Source organism: Liolophura sinensis, chromosome 1, assembly GCF_032854445.1.
Source record: "Liolophura sinensis isolate JHLJ2023 chromosome 1, CUHK_Ljap_v2, whole genome shotgun sequence".
Lineage (NCBI taxonomy): Eukaryota > Metazoa > Mollusca > Polyplacophora > Chitonida > Chitonidae > Liolophura > Liolophura sinensis.
The window spans coordinates 40,164,983-40,192,782 of NC_088295.1; the positions used below are offsets into that span (position 1 = coordinate 40,164,983).

Sequence of the window (27,800 nt, forward strand, 5' to 3'; positions counted from 1 at the left end):
GAATGACGGGAGTCAAACATTTCTTTGAAATGTTGTCTTTACTAGGGGAATATTCATGTTTTCGTACAATCCTAAAGCAAATTAACCAAAAATGTGCGTAGAATTTATTTTTGTAGCTAGTTGGAAATAGGAATTCCCTCTGAAAAACTGGTCGCTGTGACGTCATGGGCGGGGTATCGTGCCAAAATGGCGGACATAATCATGTCATGTTGTATGTCAGACCAAGAGAAAGTTCAGCGGAGTCGGAGTAAAAGTATTGATAAAATATTAGCGAAAGAGAAATTACAGTTCCGAAGGACGGTAAAAATACTGCTGCTTGGTGCTGGTGAAAGTGGTAAAAGTACGTTCTTAAAACAGATGCGAATTATTCATGGACAGGACTACGATGAAGATGCGCTGAAAGAATTCAAATGTGTCGTGTATGGTAACATTGTGAAGGGGATGCGTGTGCTGATAGACGCCAGGAACAAATTAGGAATACCATGGGGCAGTCAAGATATGGTTAAACCGGCAAACTATGTTTTTGAATATGACACAAACACCAGACTAGACGAGACACTATTTAACCAGTACGTGGAGGCAATGCGAACCCTGTGGAAAGACAGTGGCATTAGACAAGCCTTTGACAGGAGACGCGAATTCCAGTTGGTAGGTATTATTAAATGACAACATGACTACATTTTCAAATTTAAATGTCATTGATTGTTCAAAGTTGATTTCTTTTCTGGTAATGTAGAAAACTGTCTTTTAATTTCTCATTCAACATTATTGTTGTCCTCATTATCACAGGTCCAGTGAGCATGATATAACTTGTTGAAAATCATTATGACGTGCTTAGACTCACTATGCAACAAATAGTTTTAACAGTGTTTTGATAAACTCTGGCTGTAGTGTCATGTCACTTTTTCCACACATGTTGCACTGTCCAGTTAATTCTGAAGTAATACTGAAGGTGGTATATTAGTTTGGGGGCCACCAAAGTCGAGGGGGTTAGCACGCCAGCAAGGCACAAAGACCCAGGAGCCTCCCACCAATGCGGGCGATGTGAGTTGAAGTCCAGCTCATGCTGGCTTCCTCTCTGGCCATATGTGGGAAGGTTTGTCAGCAACATGCAGATGGTTGTGGGTTTCCCCGGTCTCTGCTTGGTTTCCTCCCACCATAATGCTAGCAGCCACCCTATAAGTGAAATATTTTTGAGTAAGGCATAAAACACCAACCAAATAAATAAATATGATTAGTGTTCCACACACTTAACTGTTTTTCAACGGCCTGGTGGTTTGAACCTCAGCCTTGTGACTGAGGAATAAACCCTGATTGATTCACGTTATTCTTCTTTGCTTGGCCCTCAGCATTAGAAGATAGGCAACGTACTAAAGTAAATTGTGTATTGTGGCTGGTTATGGATATAATGGAGGTGTGTGATGTCTACATGTATGTTATGGTGTTCCAGTGATGTTGACACACTGTTGCACTGTTGCTGCAGATCTGTACAATAACAAACGGATATTTATTGCTGAAACTGTATTGACTAGATTTCGAAAGCATGTTCAACTGTTGTCAGATGCTATTATACCAGATGGCATACTGATAGTATAACATGCAGTTGATTATTGTTATTTACTAAGCAGTGTAACCTGACCACTGCAAGAGTTTTATCACCATTACTTTTGGACATAACTGCAATATGATAGGCCAAGCACTACAAACCTAACAAAGTTAATAGTTTCTCTCTTAATAAGAAATGATCAATAAGTTAAAGATGTTCTTGAACAGAGACTGTTGCTGTCTTTATTGATAATAAAAACAATAACAACCTAAAACACTTCTGATTATGAGACATTGTTGACTCTCTAAGTAGATGAATGCAGCTGTTTACATCATTCTTACAATGATGGCCTCCTTTCCAGTCTCCACTTGAATCATCACACACTCTGCTGTTCTCAAGGCCTTGGTAGCAATTAGCAGTCAACATGGCTTGTAGTGTGGGTCTTTTATGAAGTTCGTGGTCTGGCTGTTGCCTTCCACCAGTATAGCACATTGGTGCCAAAGACTTGTGGGCTACTGTAAGCACTCCTGTCATTTTCTTCCGCATACATGTAACTGACTCTTGAATACCAATCCATCAATTTTTGGAAGAATGCCTAACAAACCAAAACTTCAGTTTTTGAGTAGTTTTGTGTATCACGCATACATCTCCTCCTAAAGTTAGTCATAGTGGGGATTCCCCTTGAGGTGATCAACCCTAAGAATTTACTGTGATCATTGGAGAGGCCTTCTGCTGTAAGTCTTCAACTGTGTTGACCTCTAAAGCAATATTTTCAGAGGAATTTGTGCACACAATATTATGAAAATGATGACAAAAGTGATTTATTTGTCTCACTAAGGATCCAAGCTTTATAGAGCTTTGCAAATTATTTCTCTACACCCCATAGTTCTCTCCGAATGTTTCAAAATAACGGTGGTTTAAAAGGTCAAAGAATTAGGGTTTGTATTGTGTCGTGGATTGGGTCAACATATATGATTTTGATAGATTTTATGGCATGTTAACAAGTATAACTGGTATTATAAATCCTTACAAGGGGACACGTGTGGAATGTTTGCAGAGGGCGAGCGAAAGGGGTTGTAAAGGAAATAGACCATTTAACATGTTTTAAATATACACCATTTACAGGTTGTAGTCCAAAGTACATGTAACTAGCCTTTTTCCCCAACACATGTAATTACTTTTTGCAGAAAACATGTAGTGGTTGCTCAAAGAACTACTTGTTTCTTAAATTCAGTTTTTATTTGTGTAGAATAACGATAAAACATGGTTTTGGGTGTGATAAATGTGGGAAACGGTAATTATATATAAAAAAAAAATTGGAGAGTCAGCACATTTATGTACGAAGCTCTGTTATATTTAGTACATGATCATCATCATGTGTGCATTTACATGTGCATTGTTCATATCATGTAAATGGTAATATGTTCACTAACCTTTACCTGGGCTCGGCGTGGTTTCCTCTCGCCAAAATGCTGGTCACAGTCATAAATATTCTTGAGTAGGGTGCAGTAAAACACCATTGAAATAAATAATTATATCACTTACCCATAGGTAGATGTATTCAAGCTACAACAGTGATAATGTCAAGCTACATGTACATGTACAGTGTGTATGGTTGGTTGTCTGTGCTTGTACAGCCTGTAATAATAAATGTGTAGGTGATGTAATCAGTGATGGGTTACACCAGAGTCTTAGCTACCGTTTTATCGAGTGGCGCTCTGCCATGCCTCTCGGAACATCAGCCATCCCTCTGTGAAACCGCAGTACCTAACGCCATGCCTAAAAATGTCCTTTGTAAAGTATTTTTTCCGTATTTTTAATTTTATGTCGAATAAAACAACGCTATGCACTATAATTCCATCGGCATATGATCTCGTACATATGTGTAGTTATTTTCCAATTCCCGAGAGTTACCTCCAAATCGTAAACCTGTTAGTTAAGACCTCTTGAGTGCCTGAGGCATGGTTTCCAAGGTTCCGGAGTCGGCTGGAAGTTTGTGACCTTGCCAAGCCATTGCTTACTAAATCGTAATTTACACGTGTAGCGCCTAGAATGGCGATGCATTGAGTTGACACAGTAGCATGCCGAGTTCAGCTCGGCTATCTAGGAATCATCAGTCCATCCTAGAACAGTGTTTTGAAGGCAAGATGATTTCCCCATATAAAATTTCAGTTTAGCCTCCAAAGACAATATTTTAGCCTTTTAATTGGCTCTGCAAACAGGTGTTTTCAGGTGAAAGTTTGTCAAATATGTCAGTGCGCTGACTCTTAGTGCAGCTTACTATTGAGTCTCAGATTACTGTTAAACCTTACACGATTTTGATTTAGGAAATTCTTTTCAGTGCGGCCCCTGCATGACCCCTGATAAGCTGTTTGCTTTCTGTTAAGGAAACTTTAGCTGCTTTAGAGGGATGCCAAACCCGATTTACTTTAAAAACTAATTGTTCATTTTTCCTTTCAACTGAAGAAAGTTGAAAACAGAAGTTAGTGAAAATAAATCTTGGAAGGCTGGAGTGATAATACTTGAAAGATTTTGTTTTCACATCAACTACTGAAATGGTGGGCTTCAAAAATCAATTTCAATTAACATTTTATTTATCCTGTAAGGTATTTGACTGATTGACTGATTGTTGTTTTACGGCACACTCATGATTATTTCACTCATATGACGATGGGTCAGTATTGTCAGTTGGCTGGAGGTAACCCCCAGAGGAAACCGGGGTAAACCTCCGATCATTGGTAAGTCACTGATAACTTCCCCACTTGTCTTACAGCAGCCCCGTTTGCACATTTCTACAAGCTTCGTTATCCACCTTGTCACCAAACGCCATGAAATTCAGCACTAAAATGCCTGTGGTGGAATGAGAAAATTCCCTGCCATGGTAACCCAGAATTATGGTCAGATTTCAATTCTGTCGAATTGGGTACGGCAGCAAGCCTTGCGATTAAGGATCCCGTTTGACTATGAGGAGTACAAAGCTTACTAAAATGCAATATTTTATGCCACTTAATTTATCCTGATGTTAGATGTAAAACTACCCATTTGACGCAATGAAAGCATTTCCAGCAATGCAAGTTTTCCGGCAGACAGGGGACATGGGCCCCCGGATGCCCAGCTCATTTGGCTGGGATGCCCTTCCCCCATGCCTTCACCAAATTCTAGCTAGGGGTCTGTACACAAAGTATTAGATAGTCATGGTGTATGTAAAACAGGTATATAATATTTCAGATAATTAAATAACATTTACAGATGGTTTTCGTCAGATAGACCATTTCTTTGAGTCTGTTTGCAGTAGTGTAAATGAATGTCCTCGTAAAGGTGTCTGAATTGTCAAATTGCTATGCTTCACTGGATACAATTAAATGCCAAATAGACTACATGTATGCTGGTAACACAAGTTGAACAAAGTGTGTCCAGGCATTCTCTGATGAAGGAAATAGAGTGCACACTGACTGCATGCACATGTACCTGTATGCAGATATTACTCGGTTTTAGCATGTGTGGGTGGTTTACTGGGCCAGTAGTTGACCTGACACAGTATCAACACCACAGCTAAGCTGATGGCCTTGTCCTATTTGCCACTGTGTTATGTGTCACTGTCAGACTGTATGCCCCAAGTGATTGCCCTGGAAGATCATTTGACTGACCAATTCACTGATCACAAATTACCGGACATCTGCTCGCCTACATGTAGATGCAGATGTAGCTAAATCCCAAATCTCCCTACATGTAGCTTATCAATAAAACTGTTATAAAATGTGGCTGTTAAACTCGTCCAGGACCAGAAGCCCAGAACTCTCAGGAGTCTCATAAATTGACAGTTTCATTGGTTAAGGGTTATCTGTGTGTAGGAATGTAACAGTTGTATCCACACTGAAATCTGTCCATAAAGGCCGTTGTTATCTGCTTCTCACAGTCTCTCCCAAAATAAGGGGCTGCCTTGATGGCTAGACCTGTAATGGTTAACAGTATGAACATCGGTGCATGCACATCTATAAATTTCAGTTTTCTCATTTACATTTAAGATGCCCCGCGTAGGTACCATTTTGTGGGATAATCAGGCACATGCACACATGTATGTCTGATAAGGAGAAGCATGACAAGTAGACATACATGTGCTATCTAAATGCACGCACATTGACTCCTGGAATGTGATAACAGTGCTAACGGTGCAAAGTGGTTTTCTGACATTTACCATGTGGACAATACTGTGTAGAGAATGAATTATATTAATGACGGGAAAGCATATATCACTTCTCAAGTCTGAAAAACCTGTTGGTGGATGGAATCTCAATAATTAAATGAAAAAGAGGTAAATGAAAGCACTGAAGTATTAATGAAAAGAACAATCACACTTTGTCTTCTTTTTTTTAATTATTATTCCAATATTTTCATTCTTTTTCAGTTAGTGAAGATCTATAACTTTTTTTTGTGTTCCTCTGCTTTGTGTCAACGGACACATCATTGAAATTTGGATAATTCTATGTCTGTTCTCAGTGTAATATTGTTTTGATTAGTTTTACTTTAAATATGGCAGTCAGCCATTCAGTATGTATAGAATATACAGGTGTATGTACATGTTATGTTTCCTTTAAAATTTTTGTACAAAATTTCCAAAACTGCATGAATTGCAGAACTTGATTTCCTTCATCTCTTAAAGGAGAAGAAAATTTTAATATCAGTCAAATAACATTGAAAAGAGTATGCATTTGCTCACAGGTGCATTCCATAAAAAACATTCTAATATGTACCTCAAGTTGAAAAATTATAAATAAACTCTGCACCAACAACTGCTGTGGGCGACTCCCTTTTGCCTAAGAACTAGTCCTGAAGTCTTCTGTGTTAGGAGGAGAAAGAATTGCCGTCAGAAACCGCTGAAGTGCAGTTTGTACATTTCCAGTAGAACTCCTCTTCCCAGAAGGTAGCGAACAGTATGGTTCATTTTCTGCTTGACGATCAGGAAACCGGAATGTTGGACGTAGGTTCTGAGTTTACACGAACAAGCTGGCCTCTCATTGGCTGAGAGACAACACACCCCCAGCATAAATTACAGGGTGTTAAAAGATGGAGGAAGTGATGGACTCAGCGATTTATGCCAGCTTTGCCATATTCAGGCTTTACGTGTATGGCGAAGAAAAATCATAAAATTATGCAGCAGGCACCACCAGATAAAAAAAATGTTCTCTTTTCAGCCTGTCGTGTCATGTTTTTAAGTTTTTTTCTCCTGTAAGGAGCTTTAACGTGAAATAAACAACAGAAATGTTGTCATAGATATTAAGATGTGTTGCCATGGCAACATAGAGTATTTTTGTCGACAGACACTTCCTGTTCCAAACTTTTCTTTTTTTTTATGTTAATATTTAAAGTTCTTTCCTAACGTGAAATCATGTCATTTTGTGGTTCTTGTGAACTGACTGTACTTGTGCATGCACGTGAGTGTCAGTGATTCATCTCATGCTTTCTCTTTAGAAAGGAACATGAAAAGGAACTATAAAGTTATGTTTCTATGCCAAATGAAGGAAATTATGCTCCGGAATAATTATTAATAAAATTTCATTTTGGGGTATTTTTATACCTATTAATTACCCCTCTACAGTGTATTATAGAAGGGCAACTAGCAGGCGACAGACAGCTGTCTACTGCTGTCCCCCTAGGCGCCTACTTTGAATGTCCTTCTATTGAAATAAATAGTAATTTTGACATAATTACTTTCAATTCAGCCGCCTACTTTTGAACTCTGACCCTCTTCCCTAATTCTGTATGAAAACCCTGCCTCTAGATTATCGATATTTTCCGTCGATGGTCAGATTTTTTTTGGTTGATTTTGGTGGGAACTTAGTGAACACCCTCAAAGTGCCCAGAGTCGGTGAACTGTATCAGTACAGTGTGGCTAAGGTGAGATGTACTCTCTTCGGGCCAACTTAGCTCACCCTCCCTGCTCCTACACTGGTCCCCATTTGGTTTGTTTCCTATACCCCCACCCAATTCAGCCTGACCAGCTGCAAGCTACTTAATTTCCCAACTGAACGCTGGGCCTTCAAGAAAACTGTTCTTTGAAGGATTTTGCCCCCCCCCCCCCCCCATCCCAAGTGAAAATTGAAATATTTGTTTGAACTGTTATAACTCATGATAATCTAACTAAACATTTTATGCTGATACTAGAAACTGAAATGAACCAAGTGATCCCAGCACTGAAATTCAATATACATGTATACGTCTGTGCTTCAGTTCTCTTCATATACCTTTCCAGTGCTGACTGCTATGCGGAAGCCACACATACCTTATCTGTAATGGGTTAAAGTAAATAAAGTACCAATTATGTGAAACTGCCTCAAATTTCCTATACATGTAGTTGATGAAGGGTTCTAGGGTCAAGTTGAACTCCTTGGTGCCTGTAAAAAATTTGTGGAATTCGGGGGAGTTAAGTTGCAATTAGATGTATGGATACCTCTGTAGACATATAGCTGGTAAGGGTTTCCACTTTCCTGTGTGGAGCATATGAGCCTCTGTGTACACTCAGTGTACCCTGCCCATGTCTTCAGCTTGGCCATAGGACCAGCCAACAAAACTCACTCTGTGTAACTGATATGCTGATTATTTAGCTCAGCTCCTGATGAAATATATAAGCTTATGTACTTAGGCAAAGCACAGTCTTTGAGGTTCCAGAAGCAAATTCATGCTGTGAAAATTTATGCGTGGTACTGATTCTGATCTTAGTTTTGAACTTTGAAACCATGGGATGTCTAATGGTGTGCTGTCTGCAACCAACTGATGTGTAGTATAATGGTTGTCTGTAGCGCTCAGACTATTACTAATAGTAACTTCTTTGTAATTTTATTGGCTTGTAAGAGGCTGGGAAAGGTTACACAGTGTAGAAAACTGCATGTACCTGTTATGGAAAAGATATTTTTTAGACTGTTACTTAAAGCCACAAAAAGGGGCCTCCTTGAACTCGGGGTTTAGCACGCCAGCACAGCTCAGTAACCAAGGAGCCTCTCACCTATGCAGTGAGTTACTGTGAGTTTAAGTCCAGCTCATGCTGGCTGCCTTGCATGGGAAGATCTGCAGCAACCTGTGGATGGTCATGGGTTTGCCCCGGGCTCTGCCTGGTTTCCTCCTACAATAATTCTGGCCACTGGCTTATAAGTGATATACTCTTGAGTATGATGTAAAACACCAATGAAATAAATAAAGCCACAAAAGTGTAAGACGATCAGCATACCCACAGCTTAGGCATGTTAGCTCAATCAGACAAAAGTTATATGCTGTTAAGATGAGATTTGTTCTCTTGAAGAATGTATTGTTATGGTGTGCATGTACGATGACTTATTTTTTGCTAGTTGGTGCTTGTCTTTCAGTTGCTAGAACTCATAAACTGTAACAGTTCCACCCAAACCTTGGACAGGGAATTTGTGAATTCCCACGGTCTTACTGTTCTCATTCCTTGGTGACAACAAGCATTTGACAACGCTAATGTGGCAGCTTGCACATTCTGATGTTGATTGAAGACCACTTGTCTTCCACCGGTATAGTATGTATATCAGCGCGTCATATACATGTACAAGTACTTGTGTGGGTAATAAATAGAATAATTTGTCAGTAGCTTGCCACATTCCCCTTATTTATTTTTGTGTCTATCAGTAACTGTTTTCATACAAAAAAACAAAAGTAATTAGGAATTCAGAATCTGGACGGCTAATTTATTTTCAGTGCATTTTGTTGTATAAGCAAGCTCACACACTGAATTCCAATATTCCTGCTTGCTTTGAGATCCATGAAGTTTTTGTAAATTTAATAATGTGGAAACACCATTGTTTAGAATCACTGAGTTATCTAGATCACCTCAAACTGCAGAGAAAGGAAACTTGCCGACCTCGGACAGCAACAGAAGACCAGCATGGCTTGCGTAACAAACCTTCCATAGGCTATGACCTCTCAGCAGTGAGTGGGGTTTAATATTAGGGCATCGGTTGAAGGGGGATGATTTTTTATTTCACCTACGAGTTTATGTGAATGACACTTGGAGAAAAGCTGAATTAGTCACGAGTTTATGTCCCCATATTTTAAAATGTGATCTTTAAAGTAGATGTAGTTATGTTCATGTAAATTTGATAAAGCTGTACTTTACTGTACTCTAAAGAATAGTAAACAATTTGTACTTATGTACATGTGTATACTCTATTGCGCCTAATGTTTGATATGTAAAAGTGCACTTAAAGAAGCACATAAAGAAGCACATAAAGGCCTAGAATGATAATTTTGATGATAACATTTAATGAAGAAATTAATCAAACTTCACCAAAACGTATCTCACACATGTAAGTAGCAGTATAATGTAAATGAATCAGTCCCAATGAAGAAAAGTGTGTCACTTGAAAAAAAAAAAAAAAGCCTAAATGTGAAATACAGTATGTTGTAGGGATTAGTATTAATGCCATTTGCAGCATCTACATGTACAAGTGTGTAACTATAGGGAGAAAATATGGACACATACACAACAGTATGGGTGCAGCAGCGATTACTTTGCTGACACTGATAAAATCATCTTCACAAGATCTATCAAGATAACATCTCAGATCTGACTTGTTACCCATGATACTAAGTGTGACATGCCACACAAGCTTCAGAAATTGGAGAATAGGATGCATTCAATGAGACACACATGCTGCAACTGCATTGACATAGCCATACTTATAGATAAGCTATATGCACACATACAGCAGCTTGAGTATAATGATTGTGTGCAGGTTACTTGTACTTTTGCTAAAAGGTGTTTGAAACATCTGAAGCTTGTATCATGAAGTTTCCTAAGGTAAGTAAATTTCTTAGGTCAGTTGTTTTTTCCGTAAAAAACTGAAGACATTCACTGCATAGAACTTGAGTTGCTTAAATTTAAGCTGTTATCCAACAGCCTTGCCAGGGTACACTGTACTAGCCTTTTGCTACTTCTGGTAGCTTGATGTCAATAAAGTTCATGATAATGGGACAAAAAGTGAAAAATTATTCGCAGGAATAAACTAGGTTTGAACCACTGGCAACTAGATGCAATGTCCCTTGGAGCTTTTTTGAAGACCAGTGCAAAGAAAATAAACATTTCTCTCAGACAGCAGTTCTGGGCTACAGGTACAGCTGTCAAAGACATCATTTCCAGGGATCTGCTCTGCCCGGTGTGCATAAGTTGTTCTTCTGAATAGTAGAAATAAGAATGGAAAAAGAAAAAAAAGTGCACAAAAGAATGGAGACAGTGTACTGGATTTGAATTTTAGTATTGAAGACTAACATGTAGATTAGGGGGCTTTGGACAGAAAGAATACATTGTTGCAAAGTTGATGGGGTGAACAATATACATAAAGAATACATTGTTGCAAAGTTGATGGCCTGAACAATATACAGAAAGAATACATTGTTGCAAAGTTAATACCAGAGACAAGATTCATGCAGTCTGTCTTAAAGAAAAATCAACAATTTCTGAAAAGTGTTTTTCTGAAAGTTACCTGAAAACCATAACTCCAGTGGGAAAAATTCTTTGAAGTTCATAGTCCCGAGGTTAAGGTATTCTCATAAATGTTTTTGTTTGATACAGTTGTGCAGTTTTTAGACTTGACCTACTTTTGAGCTAATTTCATTGATCAGTTATAGCGTAATTTTATTAGATTTTTTAAGGTTATCAATAAAATTCAAAATGGCCGCTAAATAATGTGACTGGCCAAGCAGCACAAAACATGAAAAGTTGCTTTATATGTTTGTTATTAAAACTCCAAAGTTTTGTTTTTATACCTTTACCAGTTTTCCACGTATTGCAATTTTACGAGCTCACTAATAATAATAATAATAATCTGAACGGTGTTCCACTAGGATAGCGTGGCCTCCTACTAAACCTCAGTGCGCATGTAGAATTTGAGGGTGTGTGAAGTGCGCACAGGGGATGTATACAGCTACAGCATTTCAAAGCATTGTAGTTTTGATATGTATGATATATGGAGGGCGTTCTATATCCTACTATAAGACTGAGGTTTTTTAGTGGCATTTACACTCCTACGAATAACTTTTTGAATTTGACTGACAAATTGCGAAGCCCATTCGATCCAGCGAGTGCTTTGGTGATTATCTTTGTTATTTACACCCGTAGTTTGTCTGATTGCTTATATGTTTGCATTTATTTATAGACATGAGTGAATATTTAATGTTAAAGAGTGCTCTATATAAATGACAACAATTAGGGATTTTCTTGTCAACAGCACTATGGCAACCAGATTCGTGGGTGGTTGCCTGATATGTTCACCCAGTTTAAAGCAAAAGTTCACAACAAATCAGATCAAAGTCTATGCCTCTTGTCATTATGCAACAGAGCGTTTAAATTGGCAATGATTTGATGGCTGTCATCAAACAGACATGTATTGTTATATAGCGTATAAACTTTCTTAGTATGTGTTTAATCTCCTGTGTGTTCACCCTTGTAGATATATGGGTGTTTATCATATACCTATGCGTGTTACCCGCCTGATACAGAAACATGCTGTGTTTTTCCATATCACCATCCTCTGAACAATTGCCCGGGGCAAACTACTTTCACACTGGGTGCCCTCTGGCTGGCAAAGCCCTGTCTTTCTGAACAGAAATTTCCATGCAGTGCTGACCTACTTACATGAACATGCAATTTACTGGAAAAAGTTAAATTTTCTACACTGTCTGCATGCCATTATCAAAGGCAAACTGTTTATAATAATTATTTGCGTCATATTCTTGTGTCGTCTGCTTCGTAATGGTTTGTATGACCAGGTGCACACGACTGTCATTTCAGGCCAGATTTACCGTTCAAACCCTCGGCACATTAAGTGTTATTACCATTTTACCTCGGCATCAACTACAGAAGAAAAGCTTCCAGTAGTGTGTGGTATAAATGTCAGCCAGTGAGAAAATCCATAACTCTGAAATTCATAATGAAAACAGTGGCTAAAAGGTCTAACTTACCTGGCCGTTCAGTGAACCATAGTGCTCGTAAAATTACGTGTACCAGACTCCTTCATGCCGGCATAGCAATTCAGTGGTCACAAAAATGTTGCAAGCATCAACAGTTACGTTGTCGCTTCTCATAGTACCCTGTATGCAGGAAAAAAATGAGCCACAGCATTTCAAATGCATCAGTCGCACGTAACCTTCCACCTTAAGTATAGCCCTGTCCTATCAACCCGATACATCCAAAGAAATGGACTTCAATGTCTCATCCATTACTTGTCTGTCACAGAATGCTTTGGGGGGGGGGGGGGTCACGCACTTTCACACACAATGTGAACCATGACACTCGCTCATGTACAACTGTGTGGATTTATAAGGGAGCAATTTTCTCAAACTGCACATTCCACTTGAATTTCTCCCAAAGTTCCGATAGTTATTACCTTTTATGACAAACTTTCCTATGCAGAAACTTCAGAAGTTTTGAAAGACTTTCTGTTATCCACACTGGGGTGCTACTCACTAATTTTGTGAATTATTGAAGTTGATTGTTCATTTGTAAAGTAGGTCAAATTTTTTGGGCGCATACAAATCTAGGCTAGACTCAATTTCAAAGTTTACAACTTAACGCCACTGGTCAGTCCCAATCCAGATCAACTTTAAATGTTTGGTTTTTCAAAAATTGACTACGTTTATAGAAAAATGTTTTTAAAAGCACAGTTATGCGTACAGGTTTTATAAATAAATTTTTATCGCTTTACATAACTTTGCGATTATTTGTTATTGATACACATGATGTTCCAGTGAGGCAGTGCTGTAAACACTGGCATCAGATTCTCTGGTTCACTGGCATAAAAAGATGGCTCAAAGGAACCCTGTTTAATTTGGCTTCTAACCTCTCAGAATTCCAGTAATAAATTTGTAATGACTATGGATGAAATGTGTGTACAGTTGTACGTGCTGTATATACATGTATGCTTTATGGGTGTACGGGAAGTTTTGCCATTTGCCAAACATGTGACGGTTTATGAAGGCCTGCTTTAAATGTCTCGATTCCATGATCATATGGTCTTAATTTAGCAGTGCATTTTACAGATGTTATCTCAGTGTATTAAGCTACATTAATATTAAAGTTCATGTACTTTAACAGTTGAGTAAAGTACACGGAAATCTGTTTAAAATGCATATACCATTTATAAGAAATCCACATTATAAAAGCATACATGTACATTTGTTGTTGTAACATTTTCTTAGGTAATTATTTTCCAAGTTATGATTTGCAGATGGCTTAAAATTATGGACATAATTAATTATTTGTTTCTTACATCCCTGCCTCATGTAAATTTTTGTGGCCAATAGTTATTAAATCGTGTGTGTTAATTATTGATAGTTTTAGGATGGGGGAGGGGGGGTGTAAAGAACATGTTACATTTGTGTAGAACACACTTCAGATCAGTAATATACTTTGTCATTTGTAATAACCTAGATTGGATTCCAGATAAAGTTTGCAATGTTTTGGGTCAAAACTTATTAGTAATTAATAATTACTGCTTGTACATGTAGCATCTGTATTGTAAAATAAGAAGTCGTGAGAAACAAACAACCAATTAACTTTGACCTTAGTACATAATTTGTAACATGCTCTTTTTCCATCAAGTGTGTTTATGCATTTTTTTATTTTATAATAGACACTTACACTTTCAGCTGTTACCCATGTAATGAAATGCTGCTGAACATTACATCTCCGCATACAGTGTAGGTATGCAAAGATGTAGCACATCTTGTAATAGCATTTCTGAGAAACTCACTGCTGCAATGAAAGTTGATGTGCCATTAAATGAACTACTTTAAGAAAGTGAAAATTCTACTAATGGTGCACTGCTTCTCACCAGAGATTTTAACATTCACATTATAGTCAATGAAAATACAGTAGTACATGTAAAAGTAAAGATTACACCCAGTAACAAGGATAATATATTTAACTTTACATATTTGTAAACCTTCAACCTTTTCAACTTCAGAAGGACTATCTCAAATGGAATTAATGAATACACTTCTTATGAAAATGAAATTACAATGTAAAATGATTTATTTGTGACACTAAAGATACAAACTGTGAAATTATTTTTCTGCACCCTATATATCTCCCAGAATGATTGGAAGTATGGGTCGCAGAGGCGGTTGAAGAGGTAGAAGAATTAGGACGTCATTTTAGTTGCACCTTTTCATACATGTAACTTTGTATGGTATATGTACACATGGAGTTGAAATAGATGTTGGTGTGACCCTGGAAGGATGTCAGCACAATACTGTATGTTTATGTCCCTGATAAATGGTTGTGCTCTGTCATCATTAAACTTTAAGTCTGATTCTTGCTAGAGGTAGACTACATGTATATGTAGTGCTTATGTTATTTAGTGATTCATGCTGGTTATTTGGGGATGAAATTGGGTTTTACAACCCAAACAGGACACAGCTCAGAGCTCTTAAAGATCAGTCGTTATTATCCAAACACAGACACATGGGCCATGTAAATCAATGTTTTAACGCAGCGTAATGACTCAGGAGTCTCTCACCAGTGCGCTGTGAGTTCAAGTCCAGCTCATGCTGGCTTCCTCTCCGGTCGCATGTGGGAATGTCTGCAAGCAACCTGCGGATGGTCGTGGGTTTCCTCCCACCATAATGCTGGCTGCTGTCGTATAAGTGAAATATTCTTGAGTATGGCGTAAAACACCAATCAGATTAAATAAATAAATAAAAAATATGTTTGTTGAACATAAGTTGACATGCCTTCCAGGTTTTTATCTTTCTTCTATTTCCTAAAATTTCCTATACATTAGCCAGAATTTAAAAAAAGCTCTCTCTCAGCTGAACAGTTTTGTGTTAGTTTAAAATAGTACCCCAGCACTGGAGCTTCCAAACTGCAGATAGATGCTCTTATATTCCCTGAATGGATTCAGATCATTTAAAACAGAAGAAAAATTGTAGAGTTGGGTAATCAAACATCAGAAAATCTACTCCACTATGATTGAGCCGCCGTTGAATTTATAACATCATGGCCTCACATTCCCTGCAGGGATCTGAGTCTTCTCTGTGTGTACAGCACAGACCACAGGAGACAGTTGCTATTCTTTTACAACTAATTTCGAGATTATTCCATGACCACAGGTGGGTTTGCCCCAGTAACGCAAGGTACCGTAAAGTTAAATACATGGCCTAAAAATGACATAGATTGAGAAAATGTGAACCAGATTTCATCAAAAACACCCTTTCATGACGGATGACTGGATCATAGTCGTATGTGACTTAATCATTCAGCCATGCCTATTAAAATAAAAGGCCAATCAATGGGGCTTATATCATCCTCTACTACCCCCCTCCCTCCCTCCCCCTTCCAAAAGCCAAACGAAAAAGAAAAAAGTCAAGATTTTCACTTTTGGAATGCACAAGTTGTTTAGTTACTTGCTTGTTTGAAACAGCAGGCTGTGACACGAACTGTAGGGAGCCGCTAGCCTGTGCTTTGCAAATGCTGACACCTCCCATGCAGGCCGCTGTGCACATGTGATACCCCATAGCATGCCGTTCCTTGAAGCCCGTAACGGTAACTCAGACAAAATTTAGATCGGCATGTCTATGTGTTACCAGTTGTTAGTTCCATTCAATATAATTCAAGCTTTATTCATTTTTGCCAATGATACATCTTAAAAACATAAAAGATTAGCTTGATTGTTAACTTTCACCGGTGTTGAGCGACAGACTGATCTTATCACTGTAACTCAGAGTGTAACTAGTCATGCGATAGCTTCAGGAAAAGCACACAGTGGGTAGGCCTAATGGATGGATTTGTCAGTACTTTGCAGGACTTTTCAATACATAATCCGGGCAGGTCTTCATTGCATGACGTCACCCAACCAGTGTTCTGCGGCCGATAATTCACGCAGGCGATCCAACATCAATGGGTTTTTTTAAGTGAAACTAGCTAAAATAATATTTTTTAAATGCAGTTTACATGCGAACATAGCCAAAATATTGTATCGAGGAACATTCAGCATGAAAATAAAGGCGTTGGAGTTCTCCTTTAACTTAAGAAATGATGACTTCATTCACTGCATATACGCTGAGATAACTATAGGAGAAAAGGAAGTGTCCATTGCTTTTGGACGAGGCTTTTTGACCCGTTCACATGTATTTTACACTAATTTTCAGTTTTTACTCCACTTTGATTTTCAAACTGATACCTACTCACCCCTTTATTCTGATTACACTTCCCTTGCGTTGATCGCTCCAAGGAAGAGTCTACTGTACAGAACTACAGGATCCACATGTCAAGAAAGAATATCTCATTTCGCATATCTCCACGCTGCTTGTTGGGTGAGTTGCAGACATTCCTAAAATAAGTTTTCGCGCGAAATTTTCAGTCGGGAGCATTGAGATGTGAAAATAAAACTAATAAGAGAGCGACAGACGGCAATCATAACTAGGATATTTAGCTGACAGGGTGACAATGCTACGCAAGAAGCTACGGCAGTCAGCAGTAGTGAATGCACTCGTTAAACTGTCTACACGTACACCAGTACCGTACGCAGAGTGCCACCAGCTACGAACTCTCAACTAGCTCAACTGCTTTGTGCTGTCACTGACAACATGAAGCCCGAGATCAAGGACTGCAGGTTTGGATATTTCCGACGCTTACTTTCCTCAGTCACCAGATATTCATGCGCCCAGTGTGGCATACAGACTTCGGAAAAAGAGGTAGGGTTTTAATGTGGGCGCTGGAAAAGACTTTATATTTGCCACATGAAATGATAAAGACTGGATATGATCGTCAAAATTTAATGGAAAATTAAAATAAATAAATTAACACGTGTACGACGAATTTTGCTGTTGCTTTTCATTGTTTATACTTTGTTATTGCTAAATGTACAACTATCTGTCAGCGAGTGTAAGTAATCGCCCTCAAGTTAAACATGTTTACCTTCATATAGATTGCACGGCTTAATGGTGATGACATCATATAGTTTGTTTTCACATGTTTAAAGTGTATGCGGTACCAACCTCCCCTGCGGTTGAACAACCCTGTCTGAACACTATGTCGTTACACTTTGACAACAGTGTTTGGTCGCGTGAAAAAATTCACTGCATATACGGTCTGATATATGCAGTCGATGTCTCTATTCTCTGTGTAGTACGTGTTTGTCAGATGTGTTAGAATGTGCTATAATTGGTTAATGGTGCTACCTATACATTAACTTGTCTAGTATAGATTACCATTAACATCGGCATACCAGTGAGTCCAGTGCATCATTTTTCTCAGTCATGATTGGACAGCAAAATTTATGTAGCCAGGTTTTGAAATGAAGGTGTTTCATTTAGTATTCACAATGATGTGGTATTCCCGAGTGTGTGGGATGCTAGCAAGGATGAATACTTTCAAAAGGGAAGGAAAACTTTCTACAAATATAACAAAGTGGAGTGTATGGCCAGAATATTGCTTTAGAACAGAGTTGACCTTTGGACACTCATTCAGTGTTGACACTGGCATATATAATGTGCAGGTTTGTGAGATATACATGTAAAGTAGAGAAGAGAATGTCAGTGGACTGAATGGCTTGTATGAATCTTTCTGACTTGTGTTTTCAGATTCTCTGGAGTGAATATGAAAATCTCAGATTTACATTTAAATGGCAGATAAAGAGTTTGTTGATTATTCTGTAAATATGTTCATGTATAAATGTAATCTCCATCTGTATGGCTTACTTGAATAAAATGGCTTGAAATTCTTCACAATTGGAATTTTGTACATTTGCATGTACTGTCATATGTAGGGTCCATTCTTTATACATGTATGCCTACTGGATGAGTTTGTGAATAGAGAGATACCCAAAAAACCATGACATATCGTTTTGTTAGTAATAATTCATAAAATTACTCCCGTGTTTGATGTTTTAAAGTACACGAGTGATTTATGGTGTTTGTAGTCACATTTATTTTGCAGGAGGTAGATGTACAGTACATGCAGAAATGACTCCAAATTGTGGAGATGTGGTTCAAGTTCATACAAGTGCTCCAGCTTTTTCCCCATGAGATGTTTGTGCTTTTATGTTCTTATCTGTCCTGATGGTGAGTGTGCGAGTGTGCGACAGGCCTGTTGGAATACTCCTGAGACTGTACAGTATTGCTTTAGGCATGTACATTAACCTATATCTACCTGCATGTATGGTTTGACCTCTATATTTTTTATGATATAGGGTTCTCTTTCATACCTGCCATGCCTGCCCCTGTATGTACAGTATTCTAACCTGTCAGTGTTGCTTCAGTGTTATTCACCATATTCTTGTTATCTCTCTCTCCCACATGTTCAGGTACATTTACATATTTGTCCATGCCCTCATACTGTGAGTACTATAGTGCACAGGGTATAATTTTGAGCATGGTTGAGATTTCCAGACTTTCGTTTTCTCACAGAGATTTCACTTTGCACTTATATGGACATTGGGATCAGTCTGGCAAATTGATATGCTTAATCGACTACATTAGCTCTCAGCGTAAAGCCCCTGTGCTGTCAGGTGATCGCCTACAGCTTAGCCGATCTGAACAGTTTTATGTTGGTGATGAATTTTCCCCATATTAAGGTCAGAGGAACTGGTTTTAAAATCCTGTTCAGTCATACAGTTTATATACATGCCAGTGTTCATTGTTTTGGCTACAGCTTTGTGTACATAGTGTACGTTTACACGTTGTTTTTATAACATTACATAAATACTGCACACATTATTCTGTCAGTTTGTGTTGTAAAAGTCGTGTGTGTTTTTACTCTGACTGATTATACTTATATACATGTATCTGAATGCATACATTCATGTATAAAGAATTGAAATGGCTAATTTATGTGTAATTTTAACAAAACAATTCTCTTTCACACATACCCAGTTACACAGCTTTTGACAAAGATAAAGATATATGTTTAGGCCAAGTAGTGTTTGGATGTGTAGTATTCTTTATTATACTGTTACATACTTTAGAAATATGACATGATTAAGACTTTCATGCTTCATGGAGACACTGTGAGAATATGAATAAAAAATATGGAACATTGAAGAAAACGAGTGCTACCGAGTATTTTTGCTTCCGATGTAGTGTTTGTGAAACATAATTTCCATTCAATGTGTGAACGATGATGTCAGATTTGTTTGACACTGCTGTTCGAAGAAAAATTTCAGGAACTTTTCAGGTCTGTCTAATCCTGAGTGAAAAGTTCTGAAGGTACAGTATTAAACATGAATCGATGTATCGATTGATCAAGCAAAGACTTACTACGGATGCCTTAATTATTTGCGCACAGGTGCCAATTAAAGTACCACCAGTAGAAATGCTGTGTTTGTATACAATTTAAGGGTTGTTTGCCAGTTAATATCTTGATCTTACATGTAGATGTACAGGTGTGTAGCCACAGTACAAACATCTAACTCTAATTCCAGTGGCACATTCACAAGAGTTACCAAAGTTGCAAATAGTTGTGCCCTCACAATTGCAGGGGTATTTGAACTTCAGTGTCACAATCTACAGTTGTTGATGATTGTCAGTTGTGCTTATTTTACACATCTTGGTTTTGAGGCAGACATTTTTGAAAATTAGATCACATATATGTACTAAATGTGCAGTGCACTAATAGGTTGGTGAATACATGTGAAGTAAGCTTGAAAGTGTGATGATGTACATGTACATCTAGCTCTTAGCTGTCTAGGCCTAGTCTGTGTGCACGGATGTAGGTCCAGCCTGTCTTCATCTCTCAGGGGCTGGTTTCACAACTTCAGCAGTTAAAGACTTGAATGATGTTGTTACCCTTTAATTAAATGAACCCCTGGGATGGGGTGGAGGGTGGGGCAGCTTGTTAAAATGCTTTCCTTTTGATCATTAGGTGCTTGTAACCCGAGTAGTTGGTTCAATACCATATTTGGACTGGAGATTATCTGGATTCTCTAATTTTCATTATTTTAAGGGCCTGGTGGACAGCATGTCTTATGTGGGCTTACATGAAGATTGCTTCTAAAATATATCCATACCTCCAATATGATGTATGTCATACGTGGGAAAGGTTGTCACTGTTTCGCAAAAGACCTACTGGTGTCCCTTACTTTCGTCATGCAATAAAACTGAAAAAGTTAAAAATTCTTGGGTATGGCATTAGCCCAGACACTTGATTCCTTAATTCTGGTCAGAATATTTTTGAAAATTGATGCAGCTAGCAGAATAATTTTCAGTTTTCATTATATTATTATAATGTGACCTATGACAATTTTTCGGAAAACTATGTGAGAAGTTTTGATACAGGCTCGTGAGATAAACCTTAAACAACAATCACATAAATAAATAGTGAAACTTCCTCTTGTAACATTAGGAAGAAATGAGAAAGGCTCATTCTTAAAGTACAGTGAATTTTCAGGAGTACATTGTTTTGATAAGTGACCCAAAGTTCAGATTGACCTTCATGATTTAGATCGTGTTCACATTTACTTGTCAGGGGCACCCCATGAGGAAAAAGATTTAATAGGGAAGATACTACTTCTGATAAATAGCCTATTTCATTTATCTTTGTGCGTTTCGAACATTGCTGAAGGAACATACTGTACTTGGGTGTATATCCAAGGACATGTAAACTACATGCGTGTGTTTAGGGCTTTGTGAGTACTGCATCTGTCTTCATGATACAATGTGGTGCATGAAGGTGGTGTTAAAAGCATCACAGGAATCTTGGTTGGCATTCTTTAGCACATTTTGATGCATTAATATTATAATATAGTACAAAGATTAAAGTTGTATTAAACTTAGCAAATCGGTATTTTGTAACGACATATATCCCATTGGTAAGGTTGACTGGGCTTCTGTTCTCAAAATCAGGGTCATTTTGGTTTTTTACAAAAGTTGCTATTAGTTGCCTCTGTGCATTATTAAAATGATAAGTAAAGTTAAGACCTCAGAACAGTTTGCTTATTTCCCTTTTGATGATGCACATGGTCTTGGTTTAATCCAAATGTTTTGCAACATTATCTTTTTCGGTATGATATCAAATATGAACGACCCAATTCAAAAATGGGTGGTTAGCAAAGTTTGACTGGTTGTCGATACACCATTTACATTCATATTAACTCTGACGTTAGGGCCGGTAGCATTCATGGATAACTGGTTGATGTGAGAATTATCTGAGCACTAAAAGAAATTAATGTAGCGTACAGCTTTTAACATGTTGAGGACAGCACCTTTTAAAAGGACGATGTTCTAAGTTAATGAATGTCGAGTACACATTTGTATTTCTGAAAGCTAAGGTGGTTGCGACCGATAAAACGGATCTCAGATTTATGTGGTGTATATGTGGATACAAAGAGTCAGCAATCATCTGGCACACTGACTCGTTCACACAACTACATTTCGCCATTATGACTATTTAATTTTGATGTACCAGTGTACATGTATAATGTAGCCATGATCTCCACCGGCCTGACAGCATGGGTGTATTTACTGCAGACAGGTACACCTAGACAGGTGACATTTTCACATGATGCGGACGATAAATGTGATGAGCGTTCTGTGGGAGTGACAGACAGCATCCCGCTGGGAGACTAGCGGCTCTTTGCTGAATGTCACCAGTTGAAGCTTCATATTTATCATTTGCATCGTGGGAGCCAAACATAAAGCACCAGCCAGACCTCGATGACATGGTACCTTCATGTAACCAGCTCCCCATGGAAACCCGACTCCAGATATGCCCTTTTAATTCAGGACCTTTGTTACTACCAGCATAAACGAGAGCAAATAAACCTGCTTGATTGCAGGCAACTTTACTACACCTGGAAGTAAAAAAGATCACAGCTAGCAGCCTAATCATTGTGTACGTTTAGCATCAGTACAAGCGTTGTTCAGCACAGGTGGCGCTGCATTATTCATACAACGGCCTTCAGCACCCTGGTTTCTGAGGAATGATGGGGGAGTTTATCAGGATTTGTTACGACCCCCAGAACACTCATGTATTAACAGCATGATTTTAAGATTTCACCAACTGACAGCCATTAACCTAAAGGTTAATAGAAGCGAGCTGAAATGGCCTTTCTTTTTGAGGGCCTTATTGTATGGCAGTTATGATCCTTGTTGGACCGACACATTTTTATAGTCAAATGCTCCGTGCTACATGTATGATATCCACATCCAGTGCTGCTGAATCTCCAACCCAGCGATTATTTCCCAAGGTGTAATTGTCCAAAAGTATCTTAGCAATAAACTTGATCGCAAACAGCACTACATAGTTTACAGCAAAGTATAAAAATTACTCGTGTATATTGGACATGAAGTGCACATACGTGTGCTTATTAAAACGGTGTCTGTGTGTGTACATAATTGCAAAATATGTATACAGAAATATGATATAAAAGAGGTGTTATCGATTGTTAAACGTCCCCTTAAATTCGCTTGGCTGTTTACTGTGCCTTCATACATGACCTTGTAGAAAAAGTCATAGCTGTAAAGACATTGTACGTGTGTTCTTGTACAGTATATATGTATCTAGTTTTATGTACAACTCGTATGTATCTAGTTTTATGTAAAATTGTTAATTGTTAAAAAGGAAGAGTTGCCAAATGATGTCTTGTTGGAGATTCGGAATGAGGCTTAAACTTACTGTTTGCACAGTACATGTATATATAGGTGTATTGCAACACCTAATGTGATTTGTTATTTTTATTTAAGTGCTGTTTATAACCAAACTCAAGAATTTTTATCCTTCTTTAATGGCAGCCAGATTTATAGGTGGAGAAAACCACTGACCTTTGGTAAGATACTGTTGAAGTTTCCCATTTGTGACATATGTCATATTGGTAGATATATTGGTCTGTCTTGATGTCAGACCACTCAACTGAACAGGGAACTGTCCACCACTTTTACCGCCAGAGAACAATGGAATCTTGAAAAAAATGAGATTGATCTCACTCTTCTTTGTTGACCTAGCTATTGAATTTGAAAGTCATACACCTGAACTTTTAAAGCCTGCTCCTTTGAAATATATACAGACATATAGACAGTGACACATTGTACATGTTTTAACTCTTTCCACGGATGTAAATTATATGCTTCAGTCACTGTGAGTAATGCACATACATGTGTCCATGTATACTTCTGGCCAGGTATCACAACCACAATGCCTACATGTACATATGTGCGCGATGTCTGTGGATATGTCAGATTCATGTGCACCATTGATGTCAAAGTACCTCTGCCCACATTCAACATTCTCCTTACGGTGTAGCTGTATTTAGACTCCAACATGTATATTTGGTACAGCCACACACATGTTGTATAATCTGCTGTGTGTGTCCTGCATGAGGACATATTTCATCTGTGTACCTTTCTAATTATAGTGTTTGCATATGTTTTATCTGTTGTCCATAGGCATTACACTGTACATTTACATATATTTGTTATTCCAATTCATGCTATCGTGGCTGTTCTAATAAAACTTGAGTATTTTGTCACATAGTTAACATCTTTCAAAAGAACTGGTTCACTAGTGACTCATGTTCACCATCCATCTGTTTTCAGGGGGATTCGCTGAAGTACTTCCTTGACTCACTGGACAGGATAGGACAAAGGGTAAGTTGAAATGAAGTGATGAACTCTATAGAATCCATGACATATCTGTCACAAAATGCAAAGCTTTTTTTGGCAATTAAAAGAAGAAAAAGACAAAGCAACCTTTAAAGACTATGTGTACAGGCATTTGTGGTTTCATCAAAGTCCTTAGCATTTCTAAGTTTTTGTTCATCTTTTATAAAGAACTCCACTTTAAATGTAAATGTAAATTTTACATGTTTGTGATAAATTTAAGCTTTGATAAACATTAAAACATGGGAAAAGAGCTGTTGTTACTTGATCAGAAAGAAAATTGTCCCCACTTCGCCCATGACTCTTAATTCTTTGCTGATTAGATCACTCCAGAAGTTTATATCCTATCGGGGCCATGTCAGAAATAGAAGGTTCTGATCCCCAAGTTTAAAGGTGAAATTGCGACTGTATAAAGAAATTTTTAATGCAAATCAGAAAGATGCTTTTTGAGATCTGTGAATGAAAGGAATTTGTGTGAAGACTAAACCTTTTTATTGTTGACCATCATATTTTTGTTATGGGTCAGTTGGTGAGAATCATGAAGGCATGATAAAATGTGAAGTAATTGTTGCAAGTAGTTTCATCCAAGTATGGCGTGTCAGTGCGCTTAACAAAATAGCCCGTGTCTTATGGTCAAATGTTAACTTCCTGTCATGATGTTTTCTTCATTGTTTTTGTTGGGAATTATATGGTATGATTGTGCATTAATTAAAAGTTTTAATTATCTTCGAAGTCATGCATTCATTTATTATTTGTTTAGTTTCGTGCCATGAAAGGTTAGTGAATTCACTTGCGCTATTTTGAGGATCATGACGGTAAATGTCCCCATACCAGTCGCTACCTTACTTAGCTGTGATAGCAACAGCTCTTAATAATATTTAGACCTACCTTACGTCAATTGAGCACTTGGACGCCAAAATGGTGAGAATAAAGAAGTTATCAGATGGCGGTTATGCCATTTGACCTTGACCTCAGTGCTATAGATAAAGGCGTGCAGGCGTAAATCACTTGGCAATTAGATGGTAAGCTTCCAAAATTAAAACAGAGCCTACTGAATATGCATGACAATTTGTGTACGCCTAGATTCCTGATAGCTATAGCGTACATGTGAGATTTAAAGCAAACAGTCCTGTCAAAATTGAAAGTAGATCTCCAAAGTAGTTTAGGTGCGCGGCGCTCTCAATGATGAGTTATTTTTCAGAAACTGAAGGCTACATTAAAGGCTCATGTATCATTATCCGCAGTCATGGAGAATTGACTGCTGTGATATTTGTACTTGTGACATTCTCTAGTGTTTGCCATGAAGAAGATGTAACATGGGCTGGAAAAAATGGTCATTTGGGTTACTATACAGCAAGTTCTGCTACTGCACTGCATTGAATCATGTGTGCTATATGTGATGAGCATTTGGATATAATCCTGAATAGATAAAAAGAAGGTTGACAGATTGTACAAGTATTTTACATGCCCTTTGCCATGTTTGTACTGTTGAGATACAACTATACAATGTAACGAACAAAATATATATTGTAATATGTTACCTTGATCTGTTGCCACATACGTCAGTGGTACAAGTAATGAAGATTTTCATGCTCACACTAAATGAACAAATAAAAATCGTAATGGCTTAGTTGCAAAAAAAAATTTCGGGAAAATTCTTACAGGATATCATAATATGGCTTTCTGGTGCAGTGCATTCTCTGTAAGGTTTTGCCATAATGAGGTGGGGGATGAGTCCTACATTACAGACAGAATAACTGATAGGCCCTTTGTGGATGGAAAAGACCATCGAGTGGTACTAGAAGACAATTGGCCATTAGCTGCAACAAAAATAAAAATAAAAGAAGAGCAATATACCCATTTCACAGCCCTTGAGCTCTAGTTTAATGTACTTGTTATTTTGGGGGGAGTCCAAATGTTTTCCATAACTAAAATAGCTCTAGGTATGGCCCTGGCTGTGCAGTAAAATTTAATGCTGTGCAGGTTTAGGATAGGGAATGAGTGTGACAAATTTGGCTGATGTCATTTTTCTTTCTAACACTACATTCTGTTGCACGTCCATGTGACGTCATGCCACCACATCAGCGCTGTCTGTCATAGATATGGCATGATTTTACTTAGCTCACCTTGATAATATTGTAGGCACCAAATCATTATTTCTACGTTGAGAATGACAAGTGAATTTAAACCCATCTCAAAATGCAGATAGCTTGTAAATACAGTGTCTTTCTGATGTGTGTGTATCAGTGTATTTGTTTTTTTTTCCAGGGCTATCTCCCAACCAAGCTGGATGTTCTGCATGCCAGGAAGGCCACAAAAGGAATCATTGAGCACAAGTTTGACATAAGGGGAATCCCCTTCCTGTTTGTGGACGTGGGAGGTCAGAGGTCACAGAGGCAGAAGTGGTTTCAGTGTTTCGAGGGCGTCACATCAATTCTGTTCCTTGTGTCCTCCAGTGAGTTTGATCAGGTTCTACTGGAGGATCGCAAAACCAACCGGCTAGTGGAATCGTGTAACGTTTTCGAGACAATTGTGAACAATAAGTCTTTTACTAAAGTTTCAATCATTCTGTTCCTTAACAAAACTGACTTGTTAGAGGAAAAAGTGAAACACGTGAACATTACAGACTACTTCCCGGAATTTGAGGGCGACCCTCACAGGGTGGAGGATGTACAGATGTTCCTGTTAAACATGTTCGATGGGAGAAGACGGGAGCAAAACAAACCTCTGTTCCATCATTTTACAACAGCAATTGACACAGAAAATATCAAATTTGTGTTCCAGGCAGTGAAAGACACTATCCTGCAAGACAACTTAAAATCTCTCATGTTACAGTGATCTATCTGCTTTGACCAAATGGTCTTTGTGAGTTGACTATATTCATGTAGAGAGGTTTCCTTTTTTTATCCTAAATCAAAAACATTTTATTTTAATGTATGTTTTATGGTGAGTGATTACCAAATGGTTGAGTTGTCCTGCTGATCACACCTTTCAGGACCTACAAATGGTCCCTGAAGATCCAGACTCTGTGTCTTGTGATATGTCCGGTCATCATCTCATTACTCATTTCAGGTGACAAAAATTATGCTCTCTTTTAATGGAAATGGTATTACAGCCTTTGTTGTTTTTGTTTTTTTTTTTTTGAGTGAACACATGCAGTGTAAGTTTATACAATGTCATTCTATAGGTAAATTCCAGACAAATTCTGCGCCAAGTCAGCAATGTGATGCCACTCTCCACAATTGTCCATCAAGCAGGAGTTACAAAGTTGATGATGTAAAGCTTCCCTGACACAGAATGTATTGGCTCATTCATCTCTTTATCTTCTTTGGACTTCTGACTGTTCTTCCAGAGTTTGCTGCCAAATTGTGGTCTTCATCATATGCTTTTGAACCCTGTAGAAACAAAATGTGCCACCAGCTTGTGTGGGGATGCAAGTTTCTGTGTGTGAATTACGTCATGTACATGTGACAGAAGCCGTGTAAAGTATGTATATAGTTACTGGAACTGTTCTCTTCTACCTGTTGGGTGCATGCAGCCTTGCAAGCCAGAAGATTGTAAACGTGTCACTTTGTATACGATGTTCAGTGTAATTTGGGGTGGAAATAGAAAGAAAAACTTAGTAGTGCACCAAGGTATACAAAATGGCTGT

At 38.1% G+C, this 27,800-nt stretch overlaps 1 protein-coding gene across 1 annotated transcript; it reads left to right on the forward strand.

Annotated features, from left to right (window-relative positions):
- Positions 1 to 186: 186 nt before the first annotated feature.
- Positions 187 to 27,285, forward strand: LOC135471162 (guanine nucleotide-binding protein subunit alpha-12-like). Its single transcript, XM_064750258.1, has 3 exons — positions 187 to 648; positions 24,086 to 24,136; positions 26,417 to 27,285. The coding sequence occupies exons 1-3, from the start codon at positions 187 to 189 to the stop codon at positions 26,984 to 26,986; spliced, it is 1,083 nt and encodes a 360-aa protein (XP_064606328.1). The 3' UTR covers positions 26,987 to 27,285.
- The last annotated feature ends 515 nt before the right edge of the window (positions 27,286 to 27,800 follow it).

What these genes read in the sequence shown, in the direction of transcription:
- LOC135471162 (XM_064750258.1), top strand. Translation starts at nt 187, where the DNA reads ATGGCGGACATAATCATGTCATGTTGTATGTCAGACCAAGAGAAAGTT. An exon ending in GGAGACGCGAATTCCAGTTG is followed by an intron (nt 649 to 24,085) that starts GTAGGTATTATT and finishes ATCTGTTTTCAG; the next exon opens with GGGGATTCGCTGAAGTACTT. An exon ending in TGGACAGGATAGGACAAAGG is followed by an intron (nt 24,137 to 26,416) that starts GTAAGTTGAAAT and finishes TTTTTTTTCCAG; the next exon opens with GGCTATCTCCCAACCAAGCT.